The sequence below is a fragment of the Oncorhynchus clarkii genome, chromosome 14 (assembly GCF_045791955.1).
Source record: "Oncorhynchus clarkii lewisi isolate Uvic-CL-2024 chromosome 14, UVic_Ocla_1.0, whole genome shotgun sequence".
Lineage (NCBI taxonomy): Eukaryota > Metazoa > Chordata > Actinopteri > Salmoniformes > Salmonidae > Oncorhynchus > Oncorhynchus clarkii.
In genome coordinates, this window is record NC_092160.1 from 10,069,764 (window position 1) to 10,084,540 (window position 14,777).

The window sequence follows — 14,777 nt, forward strand, 5'->3', positions numbered from 1 at the left end:
TGATAAGTCATTCATAGACTCATCATTCAACCGTGCGTGCGTGTGCTTTTGCAGTGTGTTCGTGTGTGCTTGCGTCTGTGAACACTGCATGTGTGTGTGTACGTGTATGTGTGACTGCATTTGCGTGCATGTGTGCGTGCTGTGCTTTCGTTTGTGTGTGTGTGTGTGTGTGTGTGTGTGTGTGTGATGAGTGACCTGCCAGTGTTGCCGAGGCCGTCCTCCTAGCTGCCATTATTAGACTGAGGGGTCAGCTGAGAGGGCAGGGGGCACCCTCAGCCCTGCTTGTGTCAGTTGACCTGCCTGTCAGCACTGCCATGTGGGAACAGAGCTGCCGAAGCAAAACTCCCTTATCATCTCCCTGATAACATATTCAGACTCATGCAGCGACACATCTACATGTCTGGTTAAAGTACGGAACAGCAATGACAAAACAAGCATTAATTTGAAATGTATTTATTCAGCCTTTATTTAACTAGGTAAGTCGGCTACAAACAAACTCTTATTTTACAATGGCGTCTTGCCCCGGTCAAACCGTCCCCTAACCCGGACGACGCTGTAACAATTGTGCACCGTCCTATGGGACTCCCGATCACGGACGGTTGTGATACATCCCAGGATCGAACCAGAGTCTGTAGTGACACCTCTAGCACTGAGATGCAGTGCCTTAGAACGCTGCGCCACTTGGGAGCCCTTTTTTTACGGGACGACTGCATGCTTCTATGAGTGTAGCGTGTCTATTATACACAGATCAGGACAAAGAACCCGCTGGCGCCTTGATCATCAATGCAATTTTGTCAAGCACTTTTTGTGACCTTGCGTCAGGCAGTCTAAGGCACTCCATGGCCTGCTCTAAAGGCTGCCCTCTGCTGTCTCTTAAGGGTCTGTGCGGGTTAAGCTGTGGCAATACACTCAACAGCTCGAAGGTAGGAAAAGCCTCCCTCTCTCTGTCAGATCTAACTGCCGCTTTGAATAATACATACGTAGTGTGTAAGAATCAATAGCTGCCAACGTCCTTATATCATTTCATACAGTTACAGTCTTTAGGCTACCAGTCTGTCCTGTATGAGCCTGGAACATAGTGATTACTCCTCCTCTCCTGTCACTATGTATTGGTTGAGTTTTCATTTCTCTTCACTATGATCCCATTGTTTGTCATGTTTAGTAGATCTTTGACAGTCCAGTTTATACTCTGTCTTTTCTCCATTGGTTCTGCGGGGCACCGGTGACTGTTTGCACAACAAATATCAGTCAGTCAATGCTGGTTAGCAAAGAGGTCGACAGAAAGCGAGGCCAACGGCTGTATTACTCAACCTGTTCCATCGCAGATGGATGTTGCCTAGATTAATTTTAAATGTTGCTACAACAATGGCCATGTTTACGTGCACACCAATATCCTGTTATTAGTCGGGATACTCAAGTATTCTGTTTTTGAGTGGATGCATATAAACATCATATCCCGTTTACAATAACCCAAAATAAGCTCGTATCCCAGTTTTGAGGAACCCAAATAAAATCCCTGGGATAGGCTGAACTTAAACGGGATACTGTGTCATGTAAACTGTTGTTTTTCGCAGTCTGTGCAAGCTGTTTCATATACTATCACCAAGTGTGGACACTGACTGTGTTTCTCGGGAACAGGAGTGGAGAGATATGATACATTTATTTATTTAATCTTGAGGAAATGTGAATGCGTGCTTAGCTTTTTTTCAGCGACATAAATGCTGACCATATTTAACTTTCAACCAGGATATGCATCCAAGATGAACTGAAATACTATCATAAACATGATTGATTGTTTTCACAGCTTTTCATTTCTGTAAAACCGGTCGAGAAACTGATGTCATTTGGACATTTTGCACTGAAAATCTTCCCTAAACATCTTTACTCCGTGGGAGAGAAGTAGGAATGAAAGAGAACTTTACTGATGTCAACTAAATTGTTGATGATGCATTCATTCTATCGATTTATGACATTATTCTGGTGAGCAAGGCTTTATTTAGTGTTCTAGAGCATCAATAAATGACCGAAGATACATTTCCTGTATCTAAATAGCCTACCTAATGTCGGAAATGATAAACAGAAAAAGTTTTGGATCTATTTCATCCTGTGTGTCCTTCCTACAGAACTCTGGGGAGGAGGGAGTGTCGCGGGTACGAGTGACCACAAGGAGGAGCCCTCAGAAGGTGGAGCGTGTGTCGGTGCTGGTGAGCTGCTCCCACATCGAGACACCAAAGGTCAGTCACCCAGGGGTCAAATGAACGCTCCATAACGTAAAAGAGCCCAAAAAAGTTTCACCCAATCAGTGTCTCTCTCACATATCCTCTCTCAGCCTGCTCAACGAGTCATCACAGGGCTGCCCTTAACGTCCTGAGATGTTTGTTATTTTTCATTAAGCTCAGTGACCTTATGAACATATTTATAATCAGAGGGCATTACAGCGCATGCATCACACGGACTCACAGAACTATCCCAGCGACTCAAATCAGTGATATCAGTTGTGATGACACAACCACCACAGCCTTTAGTACAATTCATCCTAATGTTGATATGAGAATATTCAGAATTGTTGTAGATTTTGCTGATGTGGATTTCTGAAATTCGACAGATATTTAGCATATTCGATATTTGGGAAGGTTGAGGCTGAAACATTGCTTAGTTTGGGTTCATTATGTCAAAAAAGGAAGTGGCAAGCATGTTGACAGCTGTTTCAACTCAATATGTCAACACTGGGCAGATAATGGGGCCTGGTATTTCATGGTATTTAGCCTCTTGAAACTTGGCATGCTGTCATATTTTCAAATGTATGTTTGTCCGTTTAGACTATGTAAATCATGCATGTATGATGCATGTATGATGAATCATCAAAGATTGACAATATGATTATACTGTATATCACTCTCTTTTCTGTATACATTAATGATGTTGCTCTTGCTGCTGGTGATTCTCTGATCCACCTCTACGCAGACGACACCATTCTGTATACTTCTGGCCCCTCCTTGGTCACTGTTAACTAACCTCCAGACGAGCTTCAATGCCATACAACTCTCCTTCCGTGGCCTCCAACTGCTCTTAAATGCAAATAAAACTAAATGCATGCTATTCAATCGATCACTGCCCGCACGTCCAGCATCACTACTCTGGACGGCTATGGCTTAGAATACGTGGACAACTACAAATACCTGTGTGTCTGGTTAGACTGTAAACTCTTCTTCCAGACTCACATTAAGCATCTCCAATCCTAAATTAAATCTAGAATCGGCTTCCTATATCGCAATAAAGCATCCTTCACTCATGCTGCCAAACATACCCTCGTAAAACTGACCATCCTACCGATCCTCGACTTCGGTGATGTCATCTATATAGTAGCCTCCAACACTCTACTCAACAAACTGGATGCAGTCTATCACAGTGCCATCCGTTTTGTCACCAAAGCCCCATACACTACCCACCATTGCGTCCTGTACTCTCTCGTTGGTTGGCCCTCGCTTCATACTCGTCGCCACATCCACTGGCTACAGGTTATCTACAAGTCTCTGCTAGGTAAAGCCCCGCCTTATCTGAGCACACTGGTCACCCGCGCAGCACCCACTCGTAGCACGCGCTCCAGCAGATATATCTCACTGGTCACCCCCAAAGCCAATTCCTCCTTTGGTCGTCTTTCCTTCCAGTTCTCTGCTGCCCATGACTGGAACGAATTGCATAAATCTCTGAAGCTGGAGTCTCACATCTCCCTCACTAGCTTTAAGCACCAGCTGTCAGAGCAGCTTACAGATCCCTGCACCTGTACATAGCCCATCTGTAAACAGCACATCTATCTACCTACCTCATCCCCATACTGGTATTTATTTATTTATTTTGCTCCTTTGCACCCCAGTATCTCTACCTGCACATTCATCATCTGCCAATCTACCATTCCAGTGTTTAATTGCTATATTGTAATTACTTCGCCACCATGACCTATTTATTTCCATAACTTACCTCATTTGCACTCACTGTATATAGACTTTTTGTTTTATTTTGTTCTACTGTATTATTGACTGTATGTTTTGTTTATTCCATTTGTAACTCTGTGTTGTTATATGTGTTGAATTGCTACTCTTTATCTTGGCCAGGTCGCAGTTGCAAATGAGAACTTGTTCTGAACTAGCCTACCTGGTTAAATAAAGGTGATATAAAAATAAAATAAACTGTCATTTGTAGTGGGCCACGATACCTTAGAATGCAGGGTTGTGACTCACCTGCTATCACACAGCCTCTGTGTCTGTCTTTCAGGAAAGGAGGGAGGGAAGGGCAGGCCTCCTGTCCATGTTCCCTACTACAACAGTACAGTACCATGGCATGCCTTGTTTTCACATGCCTTCCCAATCACAACATGCCCAGCGGCACATGGCAGCAGAATGCCCGCAGATGCTGGCTTTTCAGCTGAGCCGAGAACTAGTGCAAGGGGCGGGGGCGGGGGGGGGGAGGGGGCTGCTGCCTGGGTTGAGACATGGTGATACAGGATCACTGTGCTTGTATGATAATGTAATATCTGCATAAAACCACTGTGACAGTACAGTTGGACTCAATGGTGTTCAGTGAAGAGCTGGGTCTGGATAATAAGGAGATGGGTGTGTATAGTGTTGAGTTCATCTCTCTCGCATGGAGAGAGGGAGGGAGCCGAGGAGGTGGCAGGGGAGGGTAGGGATGGAGTGAATGAGCGAGCGAGGGAGGAATAGAGGGAGAGAGTGGGGGAGGATGGAGAGAGCGAGGCGAGGGCCGCTGCAGTGCAACGCGCAGTCAGAGCTGGAACGGACACCCAGAGCTCAGCCTACCTCGGGTTGCCATGGAAACCACATTCCTCCTCCTGCCTGCATCCCTACAGACTGTTCTGACTCTCTCTCTCTCTCTATTTTTCATTCCTTCTTTTGCATCTCTCTTTTATTCCCAGTCATACTATAGACACACAGATGCATATTAAAAGATGTACATCTACAAATGATGCTGTATTTAGCATGGATCACATGATTTAGATACATTGCTTTGCTGCAGAGAATTAAATGCATAAATATACAGATGTGATTCTGCATTCTCATACATGGATACACACTCGTCATTAATTCTCTCCATCTTTCTTTCTTCCTCCCTTCTTTTCTGCAGCATGCTACAGTCATTGCATTTCTTGACACTCACAAGGTGCCTATCTCTCTCCTGTGTATTCTGCCATATTCTGTCACTTAGCACCCCCCCTCTCTGTCTCTCTGCTTCTAGCCTGTCTCCCCTCACCTCCCATTCATCTATCCCCCATTACAGCTTTCTCTGTGCCCTACACCTTACCTATCCAACACCCCTACATCACCACCGACACTATTCTACTGACTCGCCATGTTCCTTATGTTTTCCTCCATCCCTGCTTCCATCCCCCTTCTCTATCTTTCTTTATCTCTCTCCCTCCCTCTTTCTGTCTCCTCTTTCTTTCTCTCTCTCTCTCTTACTCTCTCCCTCTCTTGCGCTCTCTATCTCTCGCTCCCTCTTTTGCTCCCTCCCTATCTCTCCTCTCTTACTCTCTCCCTCGCTCTCTCTCTCTTACTCTCTCCATCGCTCCTCTCTGTCTATCTCTCTCTTATTTTCTCAATCTCTCCAACTACCTCACTCTCTCTCCCTCTATCATTATTCTATCAGTGGGATGTGCTGTGTTGGTGGAGCAGCTGTTCTCTGCCACTGTGGCCTATTAATAGGAGTCAGAGCCGTGGAGCCTTTGTTTCCTATCTCTGTGTTTCTGGTACAGCAAACTGTCGCCTTCTTGGCAGGTTACATTCTGGTTTTGTGTGTGTGTGTGTGTGTGTGTGTGTTAGCTCTACTAGCCCCAGTCATACCTCCACAGGTCAGAGTATTTCATCATGGACCCATTCCTTGTCTTATGTCAATTCCTCTGGATACATTCCTATTGTCCATGTTGACTATATCTGCTATACATTAAGTTGTTATTTTTCATATTCCCGGGGAGATGATGTCTTGCTATATCTCTTTTCTTCTGAGGAGGATACAGGTTGATAATTCTCTGATGTAGAGTTTCATCCTGAGAGAGAGGGACCTGTGCCTCTAGCCATCTCCAAGCCTTCCTGCAGTTAATTAAGACAACAGGAGAGGATCAGGATGGGTTATCGTGTGACTGCTCCTTTAAGACAACAGGAGAGGATCAAGATGGGTTATGGTGTGACTGCTCCTTTAAGACAACAGGAGAGGATCAGGATTGGTTATGGTGTGACTACTCCTTTAAGACAACAGGAGAGGATCAGGATTGGTTATGGTGTGACTGCTCCTTTAAGACAACAGGAGAGGATCAGGATGGGTTATGGTGTGACTGCTCCTTTAAGACAACAGGAGAGGATCAAGATGGGTTATGATGTGACTGCTCCTTTAAGACAACAGGAGAGGATCAGGATGGGTTATGGTGTGACTGCTCCTTTAAGACAACAGGAGAGGATCAAGATGGGTTATGGTGTGACTGCTCCTTTAAGACAACAGGAGAGGATCAAGATGGGTTATGGTGTGACTGCTCCTTTAAGACAACAGGAGAGGCTCAAGATGGGTTATGGTGTGACTGCTCCTTTAAGACAACAGGAGAGGATCAAGATGGGTTATGGTGTGACTGCTCCTTTAAGACAACAGGAGAGGATCAAGATGGGTTATGGTGTGACTGCTCCTTTAAGACAACAGGAGAGGATCAAGATGGGTTATGGTGTGACTGCTCCTTTAAGACAACAGGAGAGGATCAAGATGGGTTATGGTGTGACTGCTCCTTTAAGACAACAGGAGAGGATCAAGATGGGTTATGGTAGCAGTCAACTAAATTTTGTCTGCCGGTGATTGTCAAACAAATATCTGTCGGTGTCACAATAATTGGCCGTTAATTAACATAAACACATTTAGCATCTCCTGGCTTCCACTACAAGCCATTTTAAAAAGTAAATAAATCCATGTAATATAGCCTACACCTTCACAATAAATCCATTATTTATTTTAGACAGGTCTAAAGACGCATGATGTGAAGAAAATGTAGTCTGTTTCAGAAGAAAATAATAGCAGACTCTGAGTTGTCCTTATGTTAGGTCCTGATGTGGCTATGCCAAATGGCTGTGGGCTACACTAGTTCATTTAGCAGATTTGCTTATAATTCCGTGACATTATTTGATATTATTTTATAGTATGAAGAATACAATTGAACAAAGCTGAATAAAATATAAATATTTTCTCCCAAACGATTTGAGGGAGTGTGCACAACACTATTCTGTGTTGAGTGGTTAACAAAGGAATGGGTACTCCTATATGCTTAATTTAGAGTTATTAATGTAACTTTAGTTGTTCGACAAACGTTGGGCTATATGTTTTGATGTTTAATACATTGTAAGGCTACATGATGAGACATTAACGATGATTTGAAAAAAGTTGCTTGAAAAGCATGAGTTCTGCTTTTTTTTATGCAGGCTGTACACGCTCCAATAGTCTCTCATTTACAATTTGACAAGCACTTGGATTTCACGGTGGCATCCCCTTTGTGGCCGTAATGCACCCTAAAGAAATCCATGCCTTTTGCATCCTGGAGTGCTGCGTTGTGCCCTTCTCCCTGAGTGTGCTGCACAATCCGAAGCGTCTCTCACTCACACGGCTCTCCGTCACGTGATTGGGTCTTTCTCACAGCCTAAAAGTTAAGACAGACGCATCGGGATGCAGCTGCGTGTGTCCTTATCCAATTCCGAGGTGCATATTGAAGATATTGGAAGAACTGTCCACATTTACATTTCGTTAGCCAACAAGATGAGTAGGCCTAACAAACAGAAAAAGTGCTAGCCTATGTCAATCTACTATCTTCCATAGTACAAAAGTTGACATTCTATTCTGTGTGAGAAATAAATATTCCAAACATAGTCTAGGACAGTTGTGGGATGTGATAGATCCCAAATTAATACAACCACTAGCATCAAAACATATTTTTTATGCAATGTGGCTGACGCAACAGATCAGAATGTTTAGCTTAAAATGTTGATAAACTATTAGGCTATTTCTTCACATTATAAGTGCAGCAATGTGTACATGGTAGTAGGCTATAAGCACAAATGTTCCATTAGTGGAAAACACCATTATCAAAAGTGACCGCAAATGCGATTATTATTATTTCATTATAAAGGTGCATTTTTATGGCCAAAATTTTCTTGCCAAAACTTTAAACTCACATGCTGCTTATATATGCCAGTTAGGCTCTACACCCCTTGTAAAGCAGATTAATATGCTGCATTTTAAGAAGTTATTTGTCCACTTTTAGCTGTGATACAAACCTTATTAAAACATATAGGCCTATGGGCTAGGCTACATGAGGTGTGCGACTGATTGAAACAAGACTGATTCACAAGTCATAATATATAATTCACAAGTGATAGGCTAATATTGTCACCCATCAGACTAATTTAATCTTGATTTAATCTTGTATTTACAAATACTAAATAATATGTGTGACATTTGTTTTGATTTAGAATGGACCATTATCATGCACCTGTATCAAAAACGGGGGCAGCAGGAAAAAATACATGTAATCTATGTACTTAAATAGCGAATGGAGGATGTTTTTCCCTGTGGTTTATTTTCATGCCAGCCAGTTAGGCTATACCCCTGTTGTAAATATAAGCACTGTGCTTAAAGGAGGGCATTTTACTCTGGTTTATGGGAGGGCTACAGCAGATCCCACCTCACAGCACCCCCCACATCTGTCTGTCAGCCTATTGTCACCTAGCTCTCACATCCCCCATCACATAAACCCACCTGGAAGACCCAACACACTCTCTCTCACACACATTCCCAAACATCACCATTATCACCCTTTACCCCCTGCACACACAGCATGTGTAAGAGCATTTCGGTCATTTCTATGCATTCTCCAAGAAACAATGTGACTACTCCCTGGTCACCTGACAGGATGCATGCCCATGTAAGTAGAGAGGACAGAGAAGCTGTCTTAAAGAAGCAGTCACACCCTATCCTAGGGCTTTTGCGGTGACCGTATTACCGCCAAATCGGCGGTCGTGAGTCATGAAGCAGTCAAATTTAGTCACGGTAATTAGGCTTCTCCAAGCTCTGATGCTGCTGATGGTCATTAGTAGCTTACCGAACTTGATAACTGCCTGGTACTCAGCACTCTATTGTCCCTCTAATCATTCTGATATCAATGAAAATCTAATCGAAAATCTAATCAAACACTTTATGAGAGCCCATGAGCTCATGTTGCGCAACATTTCTATAGGCAATGCAAATGCAGGAGAAAACAGATTGATGGCCTCTATTAAAAAGAGTAGGGTCCCTTCAGCTTTCTATAGGCTCGGCCTACTATATTTATTTCTCAACTTTCACAATATTAAAACTTCTTTGGGATCGGTGTCCCATCCATGGGACGGTTGAGCTAACGTAGGCTAATGCGATTAGCATAAGGTTGAAAGTAACAAGAACATTTCTCAGGACATAGACATATCTAATATTGGCAGAAAGCTTAAATTCTTGTTAATCTAACTGCACTGTCCAATTTACAGTAGCTATTACAGTGGTATATTGTTTGAGGAGAGTGCACAAATTTGAACATTAAGTTATTAATAAACACATTTAGGCACATTTGGGCAGGATTGATACAACATTTTGAACAGAAATGCAATGATTCATTGGATCAGCCTAAAACTTTGCACATACACTGCTGTCAGTGTGTGTGCAAAGTTTTAGGCTGAAATCTAAATTTAACCTGGCCTGGAATAGTACAATATGGCATTTCCCTTGCGTATCAAATATGATGGTACAAAAAAAATACAAAAGAACGGTTAGTTTTTTCTTTGTATTATCTTTTACCAGATCTATTGTGTTATATTCTCCTACATTCCTTTCACATTTCCACAAACAAAAAAATGGGGCATATCCTTAACCTGTGATTTAAAACCATATATCCATTATCTCCCATTTTCTTTTGTCAAGGGTTGCCAATTTCATTTCAGAAGATAAATTCCCTAATACTGTTGAAACAGATCTTCCCAGAAGTCCCTAAGCCTTTAATTGGACACAGTGTTTACTTAAACACACACGTATGTGTGCACAACTATACACATGCACACACACAAATAATGCTCAGTTGGTCACGTCTGAGATAAATTCATACTTATTCATTAATAAGGTCTATATCTGTTCCTGGATCTACTCTTATTCTCCAGGTGCTCTCATTTGTTGACTTCTGTAACCGTAAAAGCCTTGGTTTCATGCATGTCAACATTAGAAGCCTCCCCCCTAAGTTTGTTTTATTCACTGCTTTAGCACACTCTGCCAACCCGGATGTCCTAGCCGTGTCTGAATCCTGGCTTGGGAAGACCACCAAAAACCCTGAAATTTCCATCCCTAACTATAACATTTTCCGGCAAGATAGAATTGCCAGAGGGGGCGGAGTTGCAATCTACTGCAGAGAGCCTGCAGAGTTCTGTATTACTATCCAGGTCTGTACCCAAACAATGTGAGCTTCTACTTTTAAAAATCCACCTTTCCAGAAACAAGTCTCTCACCGTTGCCCCTCTGCCCACAGCTGTGCCCTGGACACCATATGTGAATTGATTGCCCACCCATCTATCTTCAGAGCTTGTGCTGCTAGGTAACCTAAACTGGGACATGCTTAACACCCAGACCATCCTACAATCTAAGCTTGATGCCCTCAATCTCACACAAATTATCAATGAACCTACCAGGTACAACCCCAAATCCGTAAACACGGGCACCCTCATAGATATCATCCAAACCAACTTGCCCTCCAAATACACCTCTGCTGATCTCAGTGATCACTGTCTCATTGCCTGCATCCGTAATGGGTCTGCGGTCAAACGACCACCCTCATCACTGTCAAACACTCCCTAAAACAATTCAGCAAGCAGGCGTTTCTAATTGACCTGGCCCGGGTATCCTGGAAGGATATTGACCTCATCCTCATCTTTTTCTACGACTGGCCATGCTTTCCACCTGGCTACCCCTACCCCGATCAACAGCTCTGCACCCCCCACAACAACTCGCCCAAGCCTCCTCCATTTCTCCTTCACCCAAATCCAGATAGCTGATGTTCTGAAAGAGCTGCAAAATCTGGACCCCTACAAATCAGCTGGACTAGACAATCTGGACCCTCTCTTTCTAAAATGATCTGCCTAAATTGTTGCAACCCCTATTACTAGCCTGTTCAACCTCTCTTTCATATCGTCTGAGATTCCCAAAGATTGGAAAGCTGCTGCGGTCTTCTCCCTCTTCAAAGGGGGAGACACTCTAGACCCAAACTGCTACAGACCTATATCTATCCTACCCTGCCTTTCTAAGTTCTTCGAAAGCCAGGTTAACAAACAGATCACCAACCATTTCGAATCCCACCTTACCGTCTCCGCTATGCAATCTGGTTTCAGAGCTGGTCATGGGTGCACCTCAGCCACGCTCAAGGACCTAAACGATATCATAACCACCATAAGAGACAATACTGTGCAGCCGTATTCATCGACCTGACCAAGGCTTTCGACTCTGTCAATCACCACATTCTTATAGGCAGACTCAACAGCCTTGGTTTCTCAAATGACTGCCTTGCCTGGTTCACCAACTACTTCTCTGTTAGAGTTCAGTATTTCAAATCAGAGGGCCTGTTGTCCGGACCCTTGGCAGTCTCTATGGGGGTGCCACAGGGTTCAATTCTCGGGCCGACTCTCTTCTCTGTATACATCAATGATGTCGCTCTTGCTGCTGGTGATTCTCTGATCCACCTCTACGCAGACGACACCATTCTGTATACTTCTGGCCCCTCCTTGGACATTGTTAACTAACCTCCAGACGAGCTTCAATGCCATACAACTCTCCTTCCGTGGCCTCCAACTGCTCTTAAACGCAAATAAAACTAAATGCATGCTATTCAACTGATCGCTGCCCGCACCTGCCCGCCCGTCCAGCATCACTACTCTGGACGGTTCTGACTTAGAATATGTGGACAACTACAAATACCTAGGTGTCTGGTTAGACTGTAAACTTTCCTTCCTGACGCACATTAAGCATCTCCAATCCTAAATTAAATCTAGATACGGCTTTCTATTTCGCAACAAAGCATCCTTCACTCATGCTGCCAAACATACCCTCATAAAACTGACGATCCTACCGTTCCTCAATTTTGGCGATGTCATTTACAAAATAGCCTCCAACACTCTACACAACAAACTGGATGCAGTCTATCACAGTGCCATCCGTTTTGTCACCAAAGCCTGATTTACTACCCACCACTGTGACCTGTACGCTCTCGTTAGCTGGCCCTCGCTTCATATTCGTCGCCAAACCCACTGGCTCCAGGTCATCTACAAGTCTCTGCTAGGTAAAGCGCCGCCTTATCTCAGCTCACTGGTCACCATAGCAGCACCCTCCCGTAGCACGCGCTCCAGAAGGTATATCTCATTGGTCACCCCCAAAGCAAATTCTTCCTTTGGCCGCCTTTCCTTCCAGTTCTCTGCTGCGAATGACTGGAACGAACTGCACAAATCACTGAAGCTGGAGACTCATATCTCCCTCACTAACTTTAAGCACCAGCTGTCAGAACAGTTCACAGATCACTGCACCTGTACATAGCCCACCTGTAAATAGCCCATCCAACTACCTCATCCCCATACTGTATTTATGTATTTATCTTGCTCCTTTGCACCCCAGTATCTCTATTTGCACTTTCATGTTTTGCACATCTCTCACTCTAGTGTTTAATTGCTATATTGTAATTACTTCGCCACCATGGCCTATTTATTGCCTTATCTTACCTCATTTGCACACACTGTATATAGACTTTTTCTACTGTCTTATTGACTGTATGTTTGTTTATTCCATGTTTAACTCTGTGTTGTTGTTTGTGTCGAACTGCTTTGCTTTATCTTGGCCAGGTCGCAGTTGTAAATGAGAACTTGTTCTCAACTAGCCTACCTGGTTAAATAAAGGTGAAACAAAATAAAATAAAAAAGTATTAGCTTCTAGACATTTCTATCCCCAAAATGTATCCTGCTATAAGGATAAAATAGTAATTCATTGTCATGTAGGATATTGCTTATTTCAGTGATATATAGGTAACTACCAAAATAAAGGAAACACCAACATAAAGTGTTTTAGTAATGTGTTGGGCCACCACGAGCCAGAACAGCTTCAATACACTGTGGCATAGATTCTACAAGTGTCTGGATCTCTGTTGGAGGGATGCAACACCATTCTTCCACGAGAATGTTATTGGTGAAAAACGCTGTCTCAGGCGCCGCTCCATAATCTCCCATAAGTGTTCAATTGAGTTGAGATGGCCATGGTTTACATTGTTTTCATGCTCATCAAACCATTCAGGAACCACTCGTGCCCTGTGGATGGGGACATTGTCATATGGAGGCATAGACAAAATAATGGCCTGCCCAGCATTTTTATACATGACCCTAAGATTGATGGGATATGAATTACTTAATTAACTCAATATACTTTGTATCCCTCATTTAATCAAGTGTTTCCAGTATTTTGGCAGTTACCTGTACCTCTCAGTATAAAATAATTACAAAATAATCTTTACAGATGTTCCATCTCAGTTGAAACGCCCCTCTGTGTAAGTGTTTTGTAGATGTCCTACTTGACTCTTATAAACTAAGGAGAACCCCGAGCAACGTCTTGTCAGTTGACAGTGAACACGTTTCGCTTTTGGAAATTAGTCTCAGAGAAAGCATCTATTCCCAGATGCGTCTGAACCCTCACTGTGTGAGTAGGACTGCACTAGGATATGGACCCAGATGCTGCCACTATTAGTATAGTACACTGCTATACACACTATTCTCAAGCCTTAATGACGAGTAAAGCATTTTATTGAAATGACTTTATATCCAATGCATCAGTAAGAATATTCTTAAAAGAACATGCATCCATTCTACTTTATAAGCTAATATAGTACACTATGCCGTGTTGGAGACCATTTCTTGGTCTGATTTGCCATTGGTAACCTCGTGTATCTCTGTTCCCTTCTTTCTTCCTTTCCCTCTCTCTCTCTCTCTCTCTCTCTCTCTCGCTCTCATTCAATTTCCCTGTCCTGCTTATACAGAGACTACTGGTCATTGATTGGTTTTGACTTAGGAGACCTAGCAAAATATTTTATATTTCATATTACATCATTTGTGAAGGAATAGGATTCTTTTTCCCAGAGGTACTAGAAACGCACACATGCACACTCACGCATACACTGCATTCGGAAAGTATTCAGACCCCTTGACTTTTTCCACATTTTGTTACGTTACAGCCTTATTCTGAAATGGATTAAATGTTTTTTTCCCCCTTATCAATTTACACACAATACCCCATGATGTCAAAGCAAAAATAGGTTTTTATACATTTTTGCTCATTTATAAAAAAATATATATATTAATGGAAACATCACATTTACATAAGTATTCAGACCCTTTACTCAGAACTTTGTTGAAGCACCTTTGGCAGCGATTAAAGCCTCAAGTCGTCTTGGGTATGACCATACAAGCTTGGCACACCTGTATTTGGGGAGTTTCTCCCATTCTTCTCTGCAGATCATCTCAAGCTCTGTCAGGTTGGATGGGGAGCGTCGCTGCGCAGATATTTTCAGGTCTCTCCAGAGATTTTTGCTTGGGTTCAAGTCCGGGCTCTGGCTGGGCCACTCAAGGACATTCGGAGACTTGTCCCGAAGCCACTCCTGCGTTGTCTTGGCAGTGTGCTTAGTGTTGTTGTCCTGTTGG

At 43.1% G+C, this 14,777-nt stretch overlaps 1 protein-coding gene across 1 annotated transcript in view; it reads left to right on the forward strand.

Moving 5' to 3' along the window:
- Positions 1 to 14,777, forward strand: part of LOC139366239 (discs, large homolog 3 (Drosophila)) — a 140,907-nt gene that overhangs the window by 37,501 nt on the left and 88,629 nt on the right. The window contains exon 4 of the mRNA XM_071103503.1: positions 2,124 to 2,234. Coding sequence (XP_070959604.1) covers positions 2,124 to 2,234 — 111 coding nt within the window. The remainder of the gene's footprint in view (positions 1 to 2,123; positions 2,235 to 14,777) is intronic.